Source organism: Carya illinoinensis, chromosome 14 (assembly GCF_018687715.1).
Source record: "Carya illinoinensis cultivar Pawnee chromosome 14, C.illinoinensisPawnee_v1, whole genome shotgun sequence".
NCBI classification, from domain to species: domain Eukaryota; kingdom Viridiplantae; phylum Streptophyta; class Magnoliopsida; order Fagales; family Juglandaceae; genus Carya; species Carya illinoinensis.
Genome location: NC_056765.1, coordinates 31,109,856 through 31,132,160, shown reverse-complemented (window position 1 = coordinate 31,132,160; position 22,305 = coordinate 31,109,856). Strand labels below are relative to the sequence as shown.

The following is a 22,305-nucleotide window of genomic DNA, read 5'->3' as shown; positions in this document are numbered from 1 at the left end:
TTTAATCAAATAATGATAAGATAAACCTTATCATTCATTCAAATTTAATCAAATAATGATAAGATAAATCTTATCATTTAGTCATCTAATCCTAGCCAATTTTTGCCTTTACACCTTTGTTCATAAACAGTGCACATGTAAAAATTAAATGCAAGTATATTGTCAATGCAACTACTCGGACCATTCATATCCATACACCCAATTATTATTTTTTTCAGCACATTTAATGTTCACACATTACTTGCTAGACTTCTGCTCCCGTTTGTTTAACAAAACTTAAATTATTTCATCTCATTTCATCTCAATTCATCATTACAATTTTTTCAAATTTCTATATAAAATATAATAAATAATTCAACTTTTTCAAATTTCAAAACAAAATTAATATTAAAAAATTATATTATAACAATATTTTATTTATTACTATTAAAACATCTCATTTCATCTAAACTGTATAGACAAACGGAAATCTCAGGACTTAGTTATTTAGTTGGGATGGTTTGTGTGCGTTACTCAATGTGGTGGTATCTCTATCTCAAAGTCATGATGTTTTGAGCCTTCGGATCACCAAACAAAGATTAATTATGGTATATGCATGCATCTGAGGAACTGAGGTGGGTCTCCGGTACCTGGGCAAGAGAGTTTTTTCCCTGAAAATTAAACAAGATCTCAATTCTACGGTGTCACTGACGACCAGTCTCAAACCAATCATGCATAGCTACACATTGATATTGAAAATCGTAAGGAATAGGTTCTGTTAAGAATGATGAAAGGCATAGATCAAAAGTTCTAGATTTGGATCATACTTTATACTTAGAACAAGACAATCACCCCGTTGTAATACCCTACATCCCAGAAGGATTAGAGAGAGGGGGAGAGTTGGTTATATGCTAAAAAGTAAAACCCTAAAACACTTCAAAGAGGCGTATAATTTATAGACTACTCGGTTAGGAACCATATACTCATCAAATTCATAGTCACTTAATTTCAATATTTATCTCCTTTTTTGACCAAAAAATCCCTTGTTCAACACAAAAGAAATTATTAAGAAATAAAAAATAAAAAGACATAAAAAGACTTAAAAAGAATAGAAATGCTTTAGTAATGAAAGAATTTCGTTAAAAAAAAACTTACAAATTGACATGACTTAATATTTAGATTGTAAAATTATTTTTGTTGTAAAATAGATATAACATATCAATGAGGCCATCTCTAACTGTAAATTTATTTTTGTAAAATATTTTTGTGATGTTTCTAAAAAATTGTCTAATTACAGTAAATTCAAAAGCAACATTTATGTTCAACTTTCAACCAAAAATTCGCATAATTCAAGTTATTGCTGTCCTTTGCCTGAAGCAGTTGCAAAATTCCTGTCCTTGGGTTTCAGTTCTGGAGACAAATCGCATCCACTTTTTAGTTTTTTTTTTTTTTTTACTTTGAAGACAGTTTAACAAGTAGTGTTTAGATGTTGAATTGAGTTGAGATGAAAGTTAAAAATTGAATAAAATATTATTTTTTAATATGATTATTATTTTAATATTTGAAAAAATTTAATTGTTTATTATATTTTATGTTAAAATTTAAAAAAATTATAATAATTAAATAAGATAAGTTGAGTTGGGATGGAATTGAGAATCAAACTTGGGAGGGCATAGGTCACCTTGGACCCTCTTGGTTTTATTAAAAGAGTTTTGCTACATACAAACACAGTCGCGTACTAATCTGTACACCAACACTGATTTATTCATACTTAAAATTTAAATTAACACTGTTTTCAATAAAATCTATTTTTTGACCAATCACATCATATTGATGCACAAATTAATACACAATTGTACTTGCAACTATATTTTTCCTTATTGCCCTTCGGTTTTCAATTTTCTTAGCATCATATCTCAGTTGACACTATGAGTCACACACAGGCTACAGAGCCAATCAACAAATATCTCTTCATCTCTGTCTCTCTTCCTGCCTCCGTCTCATTTATCCAATTTTTTTAGGGGGGCCAACGTGCCGTTCCTCATATGCTTATGCCTAATCTAATTCGAATCACAGTTTCTTGATCTGGGAATCCCATATTTCAACCTCCGATCATAGTTTTTCAGTTCAAAATCCTTACTTTTCTCAGCTTTTCTCCGTGGAAATCCGTTGGAAGATGAAAACCCATCTGTGTTTTGCTCTCTTTTAAGCTTATATGGGTGCTTTAACAGATTCAAACTAATTGTTTTAATGTTGAAGATGCGAATAATCTGTTTTTCACATCTGGTTAGTATCATTTTCTCTTTCTATCTATTGATTTTTTTATTGTTCAATATATTGCTTTTATTCTTGGTACTTCTGGGCTATGAAAGCTGAAACTCGTTGTATTATGTTTGAATTGTTTGAGTTCTATCAAGTTCATGCTTTGTTTTAGATCTTAATTTTCTATTTTTGGAGATTGTGCTTTTTATAAAAGCATATTTTCTGGTGCTTTGATCTTCAAGATTTGATAATCTCATGAGTTCATTTTACCCTTTACGTTGATTGAGGTTTATGTGGATGTTACTTTCTAAAGATTTTAGTTTCACAATTTCTATGTCGCTGCGCTTTGATGTATTGAGAGTAACCGATACAAATTTTTTAGTTAGTTGCTGAAGCAGAAGTTTGGTTAGTTGTTCATCTTCTAATTGACTTTTCTAAACCAAATCTTCTGTAAGCTGTGGCTGGTTTGTTTGAAAATACAGATGAAAAACAAGTTAAAATTGATTATCAAATATTGAATTTTCAATTTTGTCCTAAGGTTTGCTTTCACCTTCAAGAGGGCTGTTATATGAAAGGCTTTTGATGTTTGAATAAAAAAAAAAAATGTATATTGAATTTTCAAGTTTTTGGACCGTAGAGAGAAAGTCCTCTTCTTGCAAGTACTAAGCTTGCTGTTTAGCTTAGCCAAGTAGCCAAGTTTATGTCTTTGGCGAGCACAAAAGCAACAGCAAACAATGATTTACAAATTGATTGTTAATGTTTTTTCTCCTATAACCAAATGGAGATTAAAGGAGTTTTTTGGGTCAGATATTTATCTTTAGATTATTCATATGCGGTTTATAAGTTGTTTCAGTTTCCAGTGAGGCGATGCCTTTGCCTCTTCTGTGTCTATAGGATTCCTGTCATTTGCAGCCTCTGGCAAAGTAGACAAGGACAAGGCACCAAACATTTTCTATGCTCTACATGAGATCTTTGTCCCTTAGCTTTTGTCTGAGATGAATACTTTTTTTTGATAACTAGAGATGAATACTTCAAATTCAACATGTAACTTTGACTTTTCTTATTTCTCATTTTTTTTTTCCAGATATGGGAAATGTGGACAGAAGGAAAATACTTAAAGGTTGCAGATCCGGCCTTTTAAAAAGTGTTAAAAAGCAAGAATTTCGCTAGAAGTGGACCTGTATGGTTCTCCAAGTTGGTCTATTAAGTATTAACTCATTAACATGCATTTTTAAAATAACTCAGTCGTAATATGTTATCAGCCAGTCCTCTTTGACCTGGAAAAGTTGCTGAAACTTCTCTTCTTTGATTTTTCATCTTGAAAACTCACAGAATTGTATGAATTTGAAAGTTTTTCTTTCTTACTATTTTTTTTTTTTTTTGTTTAAAGCCTATGAATTTGTAAGTTATTAGAGAAATAATGTTTGCAAATAAATTAGAATTGAAGTAGAACCTTCTATGCCAAACCACCGTACTAACCATAGTTTTCTTTTTCTCTCTAAACAAATTCTGCATTCCGGTCTTGCTAAAAATTATATAATTATATATTTCCCAACTCATCTTACATCAATCAACATACTTAGTAGAGCTAGTGCTTCATAAAAAAATGGAAAATACTTTAACGATAAAGGAATTATACAAAAGTAAATTGATAAACTGATGTGGTTTGATATAGTACCTCAGATTATAAAGTTACTTTTATTATAAAGTAGATCTAACAGATTTTATAAAATCACATCATTTTGTAAGTTTATTTTGTATAATTTATTTATAAACTGTTGCAGTTCTAAAAAAAATATAGAATTTTTTTCTTAAGTTTTATTTTACATAATTGTTACTTGATTTTAACTATATATCCAAATGAGGCCTAAATGCAAGTATATTGTCATCGCAACTATCCGGACCATTCATATCCATTCACCCAATTTTTTTTTTTTTTTTTTTAAAGATTGGCACATTTAGGTTCACACATTACTTGCTATATTTCTTCCAAGCAATTCTTTTGAGTTTTCAACGTGAATAGCAAAGGAGAGAAGTGTGAAGTTTCTATGACTTTTCATGTCAAAGACGAGTGAACAAGAAATATTACGACTGAGTTGTTTTGAAAATGCAAGTTAATGAGTTAAGAGATCTTTGGAGTACCACGCAGTGCTTGTAGAGTAATCCAGGTCTACTTCTTGCTAAAATTCTTGAATCTTGAATGCCAAAAAATGCATGCATGATTTTTTTTTTTTTTTTTTTTTTTTTGAGAGGGGGGTGTTTTAAAAGGAAATGCAAAGGCCAACATTGTTATAAAATTTGCCGTGTGGTGTCTAAACTATTAGAATTGAGATATTTCACTTCTTCTTTTTTTCATCTTAATTATAACATTGTCCTATTCAACAAAAGAATGGCATTATAATTACCCAGAATTCCTACCTAAGGATGCTCCGACAAGGCAAACTTCCTCTTTTTATCATTGGGAAACACTATTTTGCCGCCTGGGGTTGACCGCTCGGATTGACTGCTGGGCAAAAAAATATTTTTTTTTTTTTTTTTTTTTTACTTAGTGATTAAGAAAGTGATTTTAAATGTATTGATGTATTTTTTTTTTTACTTAATGATTAAGAAAGTGATTAAAAAAATATAAAATAAAAAATAAAAAAAAAAAAATTTACACTGAGCGGTAAACCCAGCGGTAAGGATGAGGCGGCAGAGTAGCCTCACCCTTTATCATTTTCCTTTTGGAGATTCGTGAACTCTTGGCTGATATAGCTAGTCAAAACTAGGAGGTCTTGCTTGGTTTTCGTCCAAAAATCTCTGAAAGTGTGTACAGTATTGAGACGATGACGTCTTGGTCATCCTTAATCATGCAACGGTACAGGTGACCAAACTAATTAATGCCTGAAGAAAACCAGATCTCTCGAAAAGGATATATATATATATATATATATAGCTTGTTCATATTTTCACATCCATAAATGCAGATATGGACTCGTAATAATAATTCAAAAGCGAAAGTTCATTACATTCATGGACCATTCAAGTTGTGGGACACCTAAGAATAGCCATTGCATTAAAGTCTATAAACTCATGCACTCGATATGCATTTGGTCGACTTTCTAACTATGATCTTGCAGACAAGGAGCTAGCCAATTATCGTCTAGAAACTCTACTCTTCTCAACCTCCGGTTCACTAGCACACACCATACACCCACGTGACAAACCCGGTTTTCTCCCTTCCACCGGTTCTTCCCTCAAAACCCATCACTGATTCACTTCCCTTCGACTCGATCCTCTCCCTCGCCCAACCAAATCCTTCTACCTCAACCCTTATTCTTCTCTCTCACCCAGCGCCTCTCTCCCTCAACCCATCTCTTCTCCCTCGCCAGCGCGTCTCTCCCTCCGCCCATCTCTTCTCCCTCGCCCAGCCAGCGACCAGCCTTCTCCCTCAACCCATCTCGTCCAGCCATCTTACTCTTCCCAATCCATCACCCATTACCCATCACCCCAACGCCATTTACAAATATATTTTCTGACCCACAAAAAAATTCTAAAGTTTGACGTTTAATCTCTCCTTTCTCATAGTCGATTATGGCTTTTTTTTTTTTTTTTTTTTTTTTTTTTAAATTTTTGAGATTGTATCATTGATTTTTTGTTGGAGATGTTTACTTTTACCTATTACTTGAACCCGTCAGGTCAGCGGTGTGAACTATAATGTTTTCTTATTGATGTTTTACCACGTTTGCTTATAAGTTTTTTTAATTAATGACGGGATATAAAGAATGCTCTTGCACAGAAAACTGGTTTGGATCCTGAAGACTAAAGACTGTTGTTAAGGGGAAAAGAGAAAGCGGACGAGGAGCATCTACACATGGCAAGTGTGAAGGATAGGTCGAAGCTTTTTCTTTTGGAGGACTCCGCTAGCAAAGAGAGGAAGGAAATAGGAAAACGCAATGAGATAGAAAAAGCATCTGGAGCAGTTGCAGAAGTCAGAGCAGAGGTTGATCAGCTCTAAGAAAGGTGTGTTTCTGGAAATTGATTTCAAATGGAAACGAAACGCAACACAGTTTAACATTCCACAAAAAAAAAAAAAAACCACGTGGGCTGGTGGTGTGCGGAAGTTGCGTAAATAGCGGGAAGTTATGTAGAAGAATTCATCTTGTGCAAGTACTTGCTGTCAAATTACTTGCTTTACTCTGGTTTTGTCTTGTTCCACTTTTAGTTTTGTGGTTTATATGACTGGACTTTATCTTTGATTTTCATCTCTAATGACATCAATTGATGTAATGCAGATCAAATTACTTATTATGCTTACAACTTAAATTTCAGGGGAGACTGTAATAAAGAACTTGATGTATTGATTTTAGAGTAGTACTGTTACATACGGTCATTTTTGCATATTCTTCATATACTTTATTGATATAATTGGCTATATGAATTTTTTTTTTTTTAATATATAGTCAACCACATTAGGATATATACAAAAAAAAATATATAAAAGTAACTGTAGATTTAATTTTTATTAGTATTAAGACCCAGTCAATTTGGATATTAGGAGTATGAGGTACTTTTGATGGGTTTGTGAGGTCATGTTATCACCAATCACATTTGGATAATAACACATGATCTACAACTCTATATTAGGAGGAGAAGGAACTTTTGATGGGTTTGTCAAATCTCTTACAACTCATTTCACATTTAATTAATATAAATGTGAAAACTACTCTCTTTAATCCTAAATTTCAATTTTACAAAACTACTCTCATTTAATATAGAGTTGTAAAAGATCAAGAATTGTAAGTTATCATTTATCGTTAGATTTATCTCTTATTACTCATAAACAGTAGCCCTTATATCAGAAATAACAGGGCAACACATATCCATGCCCCGTAGCATATGGTTGTTAAAAAACACAAAAAGGACAATATCAAGCCGTTAAAAACCTCCTTAATTTGGATGTCCACGGAAACTATATGCATGGAAGCTAAGGCTGCATGGAAGCTAAGGCCTCTATGGACAGTGAAAATATTTCATCTTATCTTATTTCATCTCATCATTACAATTTTTTTAAATTTCTGCACAAAATATAATAAACAACTCAATTTTTTTAAATTCTAAAAAAATAAAAATATTAAAAAAATAAAAATATTAAAAAAATAATATTTTATTTAACTTTCAATTTTTATCTCAACTCACTATTCAAACTACACCTAAATCTTACGCTTATCTCTATAGATCCCAACTACTTTGAAAGGGAATACTTTTTCTAGGTGGAATCTTCAAAGAATTTTTACAATTCTTTTGAGTTTTCAAGATGAAAAGCAAATGAGAGAAGTTTCTGCGACTATTCCTAGTCAAAGGCGAGTGAGCGCGAAATATTACGGCTGAGTTGTTTTGATAATACACGTTAATGAGTTAATAGATCTTTGGAGTACCATGCAGTGCTTGTGGTCCACTTCTTGATAAAATTCTTCAATCTTGAATGCCCCAAAATGCACGCATGCTTACATGGATTAATGTTTTTCTCTTTCTCATTTTGTCTTTAAAGGAAATGGACTATGAAGGCAAGCATTGATATAAAATTTGCCATGTGGTGTCTAAACTATTAGAATTGAGATATTTTACATTTTTTATTTGTTCTCATCCTAATTATAACATTATCCACGTTATGTTATTTCGAAAAAATGGTGGCATTATAGTCATCGAGAATTTCTATCGAAAGATGCTCCGGACATGACAAAGTGCCTCTTTTTATCATTTTCTATTTGCAAGAGTACCATTTTCCTTTTCTCCATCTTTCTTTATTTTTCTTTCTTTCTTTTAGGATAAAATGGAGAACCCTTTGTTCGAAAACAGTGCACATGTATAATTAACGCCTGGTTTCAATGCATGGTACTTTATATTTCATCTTTTTCACGCACTACAAGAAATAAGGCCATTTGCAGCGTAATTTTTTTTGTTGTAATTAAAATCGCTGCAATAGATATCTTTTTGCAGCGATTTTATATCTCCTTGCAATTTTTCCATAAAAATATGCGATTTAGGTGGGGCGGTCCCTAACTTTGTTTTTTGCAGCAATTATTTACTTATAGTGGCGAAAATATATGTTGCAACAAGAAAAAGAAATAAGCAACGGGGCATTATCGTTGCTTTGGTCTCGGCGCCAACTTACACAATTTACTTTCAATTTTCCCCCCGAAATCATACCTCTCTGAATGAACCAGCAGCCCCTTCTCCGCTTCCTCATTCTTGCTGATTTCTCCTTCCAACAAATGCCCAGGTCACCAACTTGATTCACACGGCTGGAAATCTACCTCCATTGTCAATTACGTCCGGAACCCTAACACATCCCCTTCATTTTCCTTCTGTGGAAGCTATAGTCATCGTTTTCTCCTCCATACGACCTCTGTTCCTCGGTCGTTACTATTGATTAAACTATTTCCTTAACCGATTGCAACAAGTATCAGAGGTTGCCGTTCTCGAGCGAGGATCAGTGCGCTCGCTCATCATTCTCGGAATCATCTATAGGTATATATATATCTCTCTCTCTCTCTCTCTCTCTCTCTCTCTCTCTCTCTCTCACTCTCATTTGTGTGTTCTAACCCTACCTCTTTTTGGTGATTAGTTTATCATTTGTGATATAGAGAGAAGTTAGGGGACGAGGATTTTGGGGCTTACCATTTGTGAAGAACTTTTTGAGGTCTATTGGGGGTATATAGCGTCTGTGATAGCACATGTGTTCTTGGTTTGGTTTTACAAAATTTAGGATTTACGAATTGGTTGAGATCAATCGGATTTGACGGTTTTTTTTTTCTTTTTCCTGGTTGATTTTAGGGGTTGAATCAGTTGTTCCTCTACTTTACGGGTTGATTTGGGACTATATCTGAATAGATTGGACTGAAATGTTAAATTGACTTCAATAGGATTTGGTTGTTACATTGATTTTAGGGGTTTACAAATTGGATGACCAGGCATTGATTTGGAACTATATGCGTTGAGTCGTTTGTTCCTTGTTTTGTTCCTCTACATGTAAATTTGTTATCATGATTTCATGGAATTTCAGTAGGTGTTATGAAAGCTGCTGTATGTTTGCTTGACGTGGGTTTCACTGGTCTTAAGGCAATTAACTTGTAATTTATACAAGATTTTTTTGGTTCTTCTCACCTAGAATGCAACTTCTAGGCTTTAGACAACATCATATCTATTTCTCCAACGCTGGTAACTCACTATGGTGTCATTTGTGCATTATAAAAACACAGATCATGATTGCTCTAGCCTCAACATATATATCACACTTGAGGCCGCATGTAGTTTGACTGTTTTTGTAAATCTTGTATGCTTTTGAAAGCATGATACATCGACAACCTATGTACATGGTATGTTATTCTTTTTAAGGAAGTATTGACCTGTTGGCATCCTTGCTTCAATTAATTAATCTACTACATGCTACAGACTAGCTTCCCCAAAACCCAATAACTTATATGGGCCAATTCATAGGCTGGGATTAAGAGTGCAATTCATGCCCTTGGTGTTGAGACTGTAATATTTGATGATAAGCTTTCAGCTGGGTTAGATTCCTGACTTGTTGGTTATTATGTCTATAACTATGCTTCCTATTTAAATTTTCTCTTCTGAAATGTGGTATTTTATCTTGTCAATATTGGCTCTTCCTATTTCCTAGTTTGCTCGAACCTGTTTTCACCAATTATTTATTTGTTTTTATTTTGGTTCTACTACTCTAAACTTTCCATGCCATAGGGACTCCTGCCAATGGAACTTTGAAGTTTCAACCATAAGCTGGTTTTTTGTAATTCGGCTTTGACTTTCAATAAATTCAAGATTTCTGCTGCTTTGACCTTGCCCTGTTTTACAATGTAATTGCATAAAAGTATAGTACATTTCTGGAATAGTTTGATGTGTGGTTATTTCTTAATGGTTAAATGGACTCCTTTCTCTACACTTTTCTTTGGATCTTAGTTACTATCCCTATCATGCTTAAATATATTGAAGTATGCTGTGGGCATGGTATGGGAGTTTGGTTTTAATCGATTGCTGAAACGTCAACTGCAAACGAAGGATGGCTAGGCCCCGATTCTTGATGTATTCTTAATTAATTATGCACTCATTGATGTTTTCACTTAGTACCCAAGATCCTTTTGTTATAGATTGTCACAAGATAAAGTTTCTCTATAGATTGATTTGTACTGTTTATATGTACTCTTGCATAAAGACTGCCATGCTTGTTTCCAGGAGGAAGCCTTGAGGTTAAACTCACTAATGTACCATCTGTTTTGCAAAAATAGTCTTAAATAATATGCATTTTCTCTTTTATTTTTTGAATCTGCATTTTCCTCATCCCTTACTTCATAGCATGTGATTGAACCTATATGAGTATTTGACATATAGGGGCTGTATGATGGTTATATTGATCTACATGGGTTCACATAGATCACTAATTTGACAAATTTTAAGGGATTATGCTTGCTGTTAACTTCTTCTATTATTTCATTGGCTAGATATCTATTTTTAGATCATAGCCCACCTCTTGGTTTTTCTCTCAAAACCGTGCCACCCAAGTGCACTTGTATGCATCCAAGAGAATCATCTATTTTGAAGTCAAAAATAGATCCTCATTCTGTTCAAGCGTTCATGACTGGTGGTTTATGGTCATGTTTTTCCAACTTTCATAATGTAAGTAACTTAGATTATATGGTTTGGATTCCATATATGGTTTTTCTTTCATCTGGTATTTTCCTTTAAGGGCCTGTTTTTATAATCATCTGTTACACTGGTAACATAGGTTGTATGTACTGCATTTTGTATCTAGGTAACTGTAAATAGTGAGGAGTGGGGCTCTGCTTAAGCTTGGAAATATTTGTATGGAGCGAAGACAGAAATGAGACATGGTGACAGGGCAAATTCTAAAAATATAGGAACACAGAAGGGACGTGTGTATATGTCAATTCAGTTTCACTCTAATTTAAAATTTAAAATTCTGAAAGACTGGAGTGAAGGCATATTATTTAGTAAAAACCATTCCACAGGCCCTAATTTTTCATACAAAAATGGAAATGTAATTCATACTTTTACCAATTCTTAATATTTATCTAGAACACTAAAATGAAAACAAGAGTCAATGCATAAACAATGTGGAGGTGGTCAACCATTTTTTCAAAGCAAACAAAATAGAAATGACTAGAGCTTTGAAGATTGGGAGCACTCTGTAGATGAGTTTAGAAATTTCTTTTTTCAGTTCAGAAAATAACTCACTGGTATATGGGAGCACTCTGGAAAACAACTATATTTAGTTGTTTGTACAACAACTCACTACAACTGAGCTTTATGTACTTTGCATGTTGTTCAATGAATTTCATCTTTCTCTCATCACAGCTCCCATCCTTTGGTGTGATAATGTTAGTGCACTTGCCTTGACTGCCAACCCTGTACCAAGCATTGAATATGTAGACTATCACTTTGTGTTCAATGAATAACAGTTCAAGAAAGCTAACACACAACTAGGAAATATACTTTTGTCCATGTTGGAAGAAAAATAAACAACTTTCAGTCCATGTCTTCTCTTACAGAAAACTTAACAACCAATAAAACAGTGGCTAAGAATATATGGTCTAACCTCCAAGATGAGTGTCTCCATTAGTGGCAAGAACCTCAAAAACACCATTATCAATTGTCAAGATACTGACATCAGTATTCTTGCCTGAATGTGATCATGTAGATCATGAATAATAGCTTGCTGGCCGTTTTCATCCAATAACTTTTGAGTGTTTTGGTATGTGTATATATATAGTACTAAAATGAATACAAATTGGTGATTTTTGTATTCATTTTAGTACTATATATATAATTCATGTGATTAAATCAGGACTAGGATTGTATGCCAATCGAATATTTAATGTATGGCTTATATACTACATTAAATCTGGTTGTTTACGTTGCCTTTTGTTTTTCTGAACCATTGGAAATGTGTGGCTTCAACAGGTGTGTGGATGTGATATTTCCTTTGTTGTTTAACATGATTAGTACATGTGGTAACCTTCGGTTAGCTTCAAATCAGCAGAAGTATAGACTTCAATTTCTTTGGTCCAATACCACTAAATGATTTGCTGGAATTTGCAGCACCAAAGTTCATAAAGATGCATTAAACTATGGTCATTCCTTTGGAAATCGACCAATAAACAACCTCAGTTTGGTTGCTCTCTCACTCCCATGTCTATTCTTTTAATTTTGTGAATGTTACTAAATATTTACTGATATGATCCAGTGAGAACGAACACATGTACAATCATATGGAAATGAGGATCGCAAATCATTCAATATAATTTATAAGTTGATTAGATCTCTTTCTGACTTTATACATGTCAAACCCTCATTCATATCATTTTGGGCACATAAAAAAACTAACAGCTCCCCTTGACCAAACTTTCCTTTATGTCTTTCAAATGCTTTCCATGTGCCCATTACATGTTTATCTATTAGAACTTACCTATTTGTTTTTCCTTTTTAATGGCCCAAGTTAGTAAAAGCAGTAGCATTAAAAAATATTCATGTCATTGTTGATGAATAAACTTAGATTGACTGATTAATAAACTTAGTTGCAGTTTATTGTTTTTGAGATGCTTGTGGTGGGTGAAAATTTCAGCTTTTTTGTACTTTCTTGTTCTCTTCCATTTCTAAGTAAATTCCTATCATTTCTACATTCTTAACCCATGATCTTTATATATCTTTCATGTAGAAAACTGAATGGCCTTTATTGGACAGCAAGCATGTTATAGTTGGAGGTGGCTTTGCTGGAACATCTTATTCATTTTTGCAAAGAATAGGTGCAATAAGGGTTGGATGATTAGAGAAATTTTAGCAGTACTTTAAAATGTATCAAGCTACCCCTCCGTCTATATAAATTATAATGTAAATGAATTTATAATTTGACTTGGGTAAGGATTAAGAGTACTTTGTTGTTATTTTCTATGTACCCTTTGTATTATTAAGTAACGGGAATTAAATCCTAGCTGATATACTAACTTTGCTTCTAATACAGTGAAAAAAATTACTGAAATTGTATGTTTCAATAGTAATTTTTTTTTTTTAATTTTGTAATTAAGCATTTGCAGCGATTTTTAGTCGTTGCAACTAGGCCAAAATTCGTTACAAATCATCAGTTTCAGCAATTTTAGTCCTTGAAAAAAATGCAAAATGCAACAAAGGAAGCAAGCGTTGCTTTTGGGCATTTGCAGCGCTTTTTATTTTTTACAGCGATTTTAGTCCTTGCAAAAAATGTTAAATGCAACAAAAAATCAAGCGCTGCTTCTGATATGGCACATTTGCAGCGTTTTTATGGAAATTTGTAGCGATTTTAATCCTTGCAAAAAGTATCAAAAGCAGCGCTAGAATGGTATGTTGCTTTTGACGTACACAAATTGTAGCGCTTATAAATCAATTGCAGCGATTTTAAGTGTTGCAAAAAATGGCAAAAGCAACGAACCAAATGTAGCGCTGTTGTTGTTGGGAGGCTAATGCAGCGAAATTTAATGATATAGCAAGGATAAATTTAGCTGCAATTGATCAAATGCAGCGCCATGAAAGTCACATGGGGTGGCCTCTTGCAGCGTGAAATTAGTGAGTTTGCAGCGGTTGAAAAACGCTGCAAATGAGGTCTTTTGCAGTGTTTTTTCAATAACGTTGCTATTGATAAAAAATATCACTTTTATACTGTCGAACATGCAAGGAGGGTAATAACGCTGCAATTGATCAATTACAGCGTTTTTTGAATGTATTTGCAACGATTTTAAGCGCTACATGCACGGTAAGAAAATGAAGAACCCTTTTTTGTTTATTTTCCTTTTCATCTCATCTGTGACGTGTAGCAGTTTTTTCTATCCCAACATATTATATTTTATCTCAAAATTTTAAAAATATTTACCTAAATAAATAATAATGAACAGAGAAAACTGACAGTAAACAATGTATAAATAGTAAATAAACAATGAATGAATAGTGTGCGAATAGCATAAAAGTGCGTGAATAGTATACAATTTGTCTAAAAATTAAAATAGTAGGATCCACACTATTTTCAAATTTTAAAAATTAAAAAATATCTCATCTCATCTAAGCTTATTATCTAAACACATATTTTTTTACGAATTATTTCATCTCATCTTAATTAAAAAAATTTATTACTATTGAAAATATATTATATCATCTCATTTAAATTATATATTCATACGAGGCCTATATTATATCATCTCATGTAAATATATGCAATACCTTAAATTTATTTTATAATTTTATATAATATTATAACAAATTACTATCAATTTATAACAATTCATTTTCGAGCATATATATACCTTTCTTGTCTTGCCATGCCGCTAGTCAAATCTTTGAACAGACTCTTAAAAATATTGGAACATTCAAACGAAATTTCCCGACATGGTATCCTGTTTGAGTTTGAGTTCTTTCTATGGTTGGAACTTGGAAGGGAACTAGCGAATTGTCCAGTATATCTTTCAATTGTTATTAATCCGTCTAACTAATCATCTCCTGAAAAATACACACTTGATCATACCATGGCATTAGCGTTGCCAAATCCTCTCCCCAGCTCGTTGCTTCTTCTTCTGTTGATGATGGCATGTTCTACCTCAGCTCAAACTTACAGAAACCAATCCTTGGGCTCATCCTTGACAGCGCAGGACGGCGGTTCTTCCTGGGCATCGCCTTCTGGAGACTTTTCTTTTGGCTTCCAACGGATTGGAAATGGAGGTTATCTACTAGCCATCTGGTTCAGCCAAATACCAGAAAAAACCATTGTTTGGGCAGCCAATCGAAATAATCTAGTGCCAAGAGGATCCAAAGTTGAGCTTACTACAGACGGCCAATTTGTGCTCAATGACCCAGAAGGCAAAGAGATATGGAGAGCTAATATTACGCGTTCAGGTGTTGCCTATGCAGCCATGCTTGACAGCGGTAACTTGGTGCTGGCAACCCAGAATTCTGTGTATTTGTGGGAGAGTTTTAATCTTCCAACTGATACAATATTACCAACAAACACTATTGGTCGGCTCGGAAAACTTGTTGCACGTTACTCGGAAACGAATTACTCAAACGGAAGATTCCAGTTCTCACTGAAATCGGATGGAAATCTTGTGCTTCAAACTAGAGATGTAATACTGGACACTGCTAATTCTGAGTATTGGTCAAGCGAAACTGCGGGCAGTGGTTTTCAGGTTGTCTTCAACGAGTCTGGTTCTATATACGTTGCAGCAGTAAACGGAAGCATAAAGATGATATCATCGAATGCCGTATCTATGCAAGACTTTTATCAGAGAGCGATTCTTGAATATGATGGAGTTTTTAGGCATTATGTATACCCAAGACGCCTTAATATTTCGAATTCCACGAGTTCGCCTTTGGCTTGGACCCCTTTGTCGCCCTTCATACCTTCTAATATCTGCACAGACACATCGGAACGTATAGGCAGTGGAGCTTGTGGTTTCAACAGCTACTGCCAATTAGGAGATAATCAAAGACCTCGTTGCTTATGCCCAGAAGGATACGCTTACATTGATCCAGATGATGTATGGAAAGGATGTAAAGCAAACTTTATCCAACAAAGTTGTAATGAATCATTGCCGGAAAAGGATCTTTTTTACCTTCATACTATGCTAGAAACAAATTGGCCCGAATCTGATTATGAACATTCTGAAGGCCAAACTGAGGATTGGTGCAGGAATGCTTGCTTGGGTGATTGTTTTTGCGCTGCTGCCATTTATGCAGACGACGGAGTGTGCTGGAAGAAGAAATTTCCACTCTCGAATGGGAGGAAGGACCCCAAACAGGGAGGAAAGGCCCTGATCAAAATACGGAAAGATGATTCAACTTTCAAGCCTTCAGATGCAGATTCTAAGAAGAAAGATCGTTCCACTCTGATCCTTATTGGATCGGTGCTCTTAAGCAGCTCGGTGTTTTTCAACATACTCTTGCTGTTGGCGGCCTTTCTGGCTGTCTTTCGCTTCGATTATTTTAAGCCAAAGGTCGTTCAAAGATACCCAGTGATGCCAGGCATGAACTTGCGAAGTTTCACCTATGAGGAACTAAAAAAAGCTACAGATGGATTCAAGGAAGAGCTGGGGCATGGTGCTTTTGCAACAGTTTTTAAAGGGGCCCTAGAATCTGATCATGGTAAGCCTGTTGCAGTTAAAAAGTTGAACAATATCGTGACACAAGGCGATCTGGAGTTCAAAGCAGAAGTGAGTGCTATTGGCAGAACAAATCACAAAAATTTGGTACAACTGCTTGGTTTCAGTAATGAGGGGCAGCACAGGCTTATTGTATATGAATTCATGAGCCGTGGTTCTCTAGCAAACTTCCTTTTTGGAGGATCACGGCCTAACTGGTACCAAAGAATACAAATTGCATTCGGAACTGCAAGAGGGCTCTTGTACTTGCATGAAGAGTGCAGCACCCAGATCATACATTGCGATATCAAGCCACAGAACATCCTTTTGGATGACTCTTTGACACCAAGAATTTCTGACTTTGGATTAGCCAAGCTTTTGAAGACAGACCAGACTCGGACTATGACCGGAATCAGAGGAACCAAAGGGTATGTAGCCCCTGAATGGTTCAGAAACATGCCCGTTACAGTCAAGGTGGATGTTTACAGCTTTGGAATCTTGCTGCTAGAGATCATCTGCTGCCGGAAGAGTTTTGAAGCAGATGTACAGAATGAGGATCAGATGATACTTGCAGATTGGGTGTATGACTGCTATAAAGAGAGGAAACTGGATCTCTTATTGGGGAATGATGAGGAAGCAATGTCTGACATGAAGAGAGTGGAGAGATATGTGATGATTGCAATATGGTGCATTCAGGAGGATCCATCGCTACGGCCAACAATGAAGAAAGTCATACAGATGATGGAAGGAGCTGTTGAAGTGCCAGTTCCTCCAGATCCATCCTCATTTAATCGTTCAATCTAGATTTAATTCAAACATAAATTACTTTCCCAGTTGTTCAATTCTCTATGCATATTTAGTTGTCAATACTGTCAGTGTGGCAAGTTGAATAATGTCAATACTGTCAGTGTGACAAGTTGAATAATGTCAATACTGTCAGTGTGGCAGGTTGAATAATAAACGGTATACTCTGTATGATAGTTATATGCAATAGGAGAAAAGAAGTGCTATATAAAATTTTTCTCAGATAATAATATTAGCGTAGTAATATGTTCCTCACAAAACACAGAATGATCAAAGCAGAGTGGAGATACCAAAGGAGTATTTACCCTTTTTCTAGAATAACTAGAGAAGGGTTGGTTCCTGTTTTAGTTCCTGTTTTGGGATATGTTGGTTTGGGGATTAAACCAAATCATGTGACTGCTGCTGAACTCTTCCCTGCATGGGAACGAGCATTCATTGAATACATGAGTGCCCTCTCCTTTTTGCTTTGATGTATATGTTCTCTGAATAGTTTATTCCTCTTAACATGGACATATGTTCAAGAGTTTAGCTGTAGAAAGTCAGCTGGGTTTTCTCATTGGGGCAGGATAACTCTTTCTAAAACCCAGGGGGTTTTTCACAAAGTTCTTGATCTTATAAATCATTCCAAGTGTGGAAGGACACTGGATGCTTCAATGCTCATATCTCAAGGGATGCAAATTCTTCTTGGTAGAATATTTGACATGATTTCACTATCTATTGACATGATCCTGTGTTGCTCATTTGTGTGACATTTCAACACAAATGATGCAGATTCTCCATCTTTTTTACTTCTAGCATATATTGATGCCGCCTTCTTTTGTTGTCTTTTGTCAATTTCTCAAGGAATGTTGAATCTTAGGTTTTCTGGTCCTTTGGGCCATTGTTTTAGGCTCACCCTATATTAAACTAGTTTCTAGCAGTAGGTTTGAAGTCGCTTCCTTCTTCTGCATTGTGTTTTGTTCAGACCATTTCACATCTAGAGTAACACTAGAGATTGTGGGGAGACATGAAAGGGCACCAAATGGTCCAAGCATCTTGTGTTGTCTCTATATACATGACATTGTCTCGTCCATCCATTTTGTCTATCTTTCTTTATTTTTTCTTTCTTCTTTTAGGATAAAATGGAGAACCCTTTGTTCATAAACAGTGCACATGTAAAAATTAAATGCAAGTATATTGTCAATGCAAATACTCGGACCATTCATATCCATACACCCAATTATTATATTTTTTGGCACATTTAATATTCGCACATTACTTGCTAGACTTCTTTTCCCGTTTGTTTAACAAAGCCTAAACTATTTCACCTCATTTCATCTCAACTCATATATGCATGCATCTGAGGAACTGAGGTGGGTCTCCGGTACCTGGGCAAGAGAGTTTTTTTCCTGAAAATTAAACAACATCTCAATTCTACGGTGTCACTCATGAGACTGGGATACACATTAATATTGAAAATCGTAAGGAATAGGTTCTGTTAAGAATGATGAAAGGCATAGATCAAAAGTTCTAGATTTGTATCATACATTATACTTAGAACAAGACAATCACTCCGTTGTAATACCCTAGATCCCAGAAAGATTAGAGAGAGAGAGAGAGTTTGGTATATGCTAAAACCCAAAAACACTTCAAAGAGGCATATAATTTATAAACTAATCGTAAGAACCGTATACTCATCAAATTCTTAGTCACTTATTTCAATATTTATCTCCTTTTTTTACCAAAAAATCACTTGTTCAACACAAAAGAAATTATTAAGAAATAAAAAATAAAAAAACATAGAAGGACTTGAAAAGAATAGAAATGCTTTAGTACCGAAAGAATTTCATAAAAGGAAACTTATAAATTGACATGACTTGATATTCAGATTGTAAAATTATTTTTATTGTAAAATAAATATAATATACCAGATGAAGTCACTTCTAATTGTGAATTTATTTTTATAAAATATTTTTGTGATGCTTCTAAAAAAATGTCTAATTACAGTAAATTCAAAAGCAACATTTATGTTCTAACTTTCAACCAAAAATTCAAATAATTCAAGTTATTGCTGTCCTTTGCTTCCCTAAAGCAGTTGCAAAATTCCTGTCCTTGGGTTTCAGTTCTGGAGACAAATCGCATCCACTTTTTAGTTTTCTTTTTACTTTGAACACAGTTTAACGAGTTGTGTTTAGACGTTAAGTTGAGTTGAGTTTAGATGAAAGTTAAAAGTTAAATAAAATATTATTAAAATATTATTTTTTAATATTATTATTATTTTAAGATTTAAAAAAATTAAATTATTTATTATATTTTATGTTAAAATTTAAAAAATTATAATAATTGGATGAAATAAGTTAAGATGAGTTGAGATAGGTCTGATAACCAAACTTGGAGAGCATAGCTCACCTTGGAGCTTCTTGGTTTTACTAAAATGCCCTTCGGTTTTCAATTTTCTTAGCAACATATCTCAGTTTACACTATGAGTCACACACAGGCTACAGAGCCAATCAACAAATATCTCTTCATCTCTGTCTCTCTTCCTTCCTCCATCTCATTTATCCAATTTTTTTAGGGGGGCCAACGTGCCGTTCCTCATATGCTTATCCCTAATCTAATTCGAATCACAGTTTCTTGATCTGGGAATCCCATATTTTAACCTCAGATCATAGTTTTCCAGTTCAAAATCCTTACTTTTCTCAGCTTTTCTCCGTGGAAATCCGTTGGAAGATGAAAACCCATCTGTGCTTTGCTCTCTTTTAAGCTTATACGGGTGCTTTAACAGATTCAAACTAATTTTTTTAATGTTGAAGATGCGAATAATCTGTTTTTCACATCTGGTTAGTATCATTTTCTCTCTTTATCTATTGATTTTTTTTATTGTTCAATATATTGCTTTTATTCTTGGTATTTCTGGGCTATGAAAGTTGAAACTCGTTGTATTATGTTTGAATTGTTTGAGTTCTATCAAGTTCATGCTTTGTTTTAGATCTTAATTTTCTATTTTTGGAGATTGTGCTTTTTATAAAAGCTTATTTTCTGGTGCTTTGATCTTCAAGATTTGATAATCTCATGAGCTCATTTTACCCTTTACGTTGATTGAGGTTTATGTGGGTGTTACTTTCTAAAGATTTTAGTTTCAAAATTTCTATGTCGCTGCACTTTGATGTATTGAGAGTAACCGATACAAATTTTTTAGTTAGTGGCTGAAGCAGAAGTTTGGTTAGTTGTTCATCTTCTAATTGACTTTTTTAAAGCAAATCTTATGTAAGCTGTGGTCGGTTTGTTTGAAAATACAGATGAAAAACAAGTTAAAATTGATTATCAAATATTGAATTTTCAATTTTGTCCTAAGGTTTGCTTTCACCTTCAAGAGGACTGTTATATGAAAGGCTTTTGATGTTTGAATAAAAATATATATATATATATATATATGTATATTGAATTTTCAAGTTTTTGGACCGTAGAGAGAAAGTCCTCTTCTTGCAAGTACTAAGCTTGCTGTTTAGCTTAGCCAAGTAGCCAAGTTTATGTCTTTGGCGAACACAAAAGCAACAGCAAACAATGATTTACAAATTGATTGTTAATGTTTTATCTCCTCTAACCAAATGGAGATTAAGGATGTTTTTGGGTCAGATATTTATCTTTAGATTATTCATATGCAGTTTATAAGTTGTTTCAGTTTCCAGTGAAAATCAAAGCAGCCCAGCACAAATCTGGATTAAAATGTGGGGCAATGCCTATGCCTCTTCTGTGTCTGTAGGATTCCTATCATTTGCAGCCTCTGGCAAAGTAGACAAGGACAAGGCACCAAACATTTTCTATGCTCTACAGCCATCCATTGATAGTCCTCTCAACCACTTAACCAGTATGGTGTGTGCTACAACTAACCGCCCCTTCACTAATAAGGCCACATTATCTAGCCATTTTATAGTTGTGCCTTGCTACTTTATGGTATCTAGCTGCCCCTTTAAGCACACGTCCATAACCTCACCCTCTACCCTAGTCTTATGAGGGGAGGAGGTGGTCTAGTTCAAAGAGTCATCAACATAATTTATGCATGTTGGAGACTAAGTACCACGCATTATCCTTTAGATTGTTAAAAGTACTCCTTTATGCATGTGAGAACTGCTTTGTTGCAACTGCCATAAAAGACAATATGGATTCATTTTGACAGATGTCCAACTATTTTACATTTTGTTAGATAGGTGGTGTCAGAATGTAATAGTTGTCTCTGTTTATTGGTAAGGAGTGTTTGTGTGCTAGTTGCTATTTGTTATGTTATGGAATCGCTCAGCAGGATCTGCTATCATGTTTCATTGTTTTTTCCCACTCCTATTTACTTACTAGAATGTATATCTTGGGTATATTGACTCCTTTATATTGGTTTTCTGTCTGGCAGAAATATTTTTTATTTGTATGAGTTATTCTGTCGTGGTGCTTTAAGATTATGGGTAGAGGTAGAGGAAAGGGGAAGAGATTAACTATTACCAATCATGATGATCCGGGAAGTGGTGAGGAGGAGAAAATTCCTGCACAGAAGAGAAGGGGAAGACCACAGAAACCGCTAAAGGATGAAATTGACGAAGAAGTCGAAAAGATAGAAGAGGAAGACAGTGAGAATGCAAAATCTGGTACTCCAAGCAAAGAGATGAAGAGCCCTTCGGCAACAGAAAATGGAAAGAAGAGGAAGCGAAATCCACAGGTAAGAGAAAAGCCAGATTCTGTGAAGGAGGAGAATGGTAATGGCAACAGACTAAGCACTGATGATTCAACTAAGTCTAATGGATTTCGACATAATGGAAGCAGGCGAAAAAACAAGCCTCGTCGAGCTGCTGAAGCAGGTGTTGAGTGCAAGTGAGATTGTGGCTTGTTATCACAATGGGCTCTCCCATGTTACACTATTGGATTGCGGATAGGAAGTGTGACTTTGCAAGACCACAAATTTCATCATGCCTTTTTTTTCCCTTTAATTTTTGTTACTTCTCCATTTTGGTAGCTCTTTGTTATTCCTTTCTAAATTTAGATTGTGAGATTCAGAATTTGATTCTGCTGGTTGTAATTTTCCGTAATGCTATTATATTTTATGATTTCATCTGTTTTTGTACTA

At 34.4% G+C, this 22,305-nt stretch overlaps 2 protein-coding genes across 3 annotated transcripts; both read left to right on the top strand.

The window, feature by feature from the left end:
• The first annotated feature begins 1,936 nt into the window (after positions 1-1,936).
• Positions 1,937-22,305, top strand: LOC122294023. 2 transcript variants are annotated; one of them, XM_043102492.1, is made up of 2 exons: positions 1,937-2,265; positions 21,598-22,305. In XM_043102492.1, the coding sequence occupies exon 2, from the start codon at positions 21,646-21,648 to the stop codon at positions 22,054-22,056; it is 411 nt and encodes a 136-aa protein (XP_042958426.1). In that variant the 5' UTR covers positions 1,937-2,265; positions 21,598-21,645; the 3' UTR covers positions 22,057-22,305. The 2 variants fall into 2 exon arrangements, with proteins under 2 accessions (XP_042958426.1, XP_042958425.1); XM_043102491.1 differs by lacking the exon at positions 1,937-2,265 and adding an exon at positions 19,669-20,035.
• Positions 14,617-17,476, top strand: LOC122294021 (G-type lectin S-receptor-like serine/threonine-protein kinase LECRK3). The gene has a single exon (XM_043102489.1). It carries the CDS (start codon positions 14,805-14,807, stop codon positions 17,214-17,216), a length of 2,412 nt encoding a protein of 803 aa, XP_042958423.1. The 5' UTR covers positions 14,617-14,804; the 3' UTR covers positions 17,217-17,476.

What these genes read in the sequence shown, in the direction of transcription:
- LOC122294021 (XM_043102489.1), top strand. Translation starts at nt 14,805, where the DNA reads ATGGCATTAGCGTTGCCAAATCCTCTCCCCAGCTCGTTGCTTCTTCTT.
- LOC122294023 (XM_043102492.1), top strand. Translation starts at nt 21,646, where the DNA reads ATGGGTAGAGGTAGAGGAAAGGGGAAGAGATTAACTATTACCAATCAT.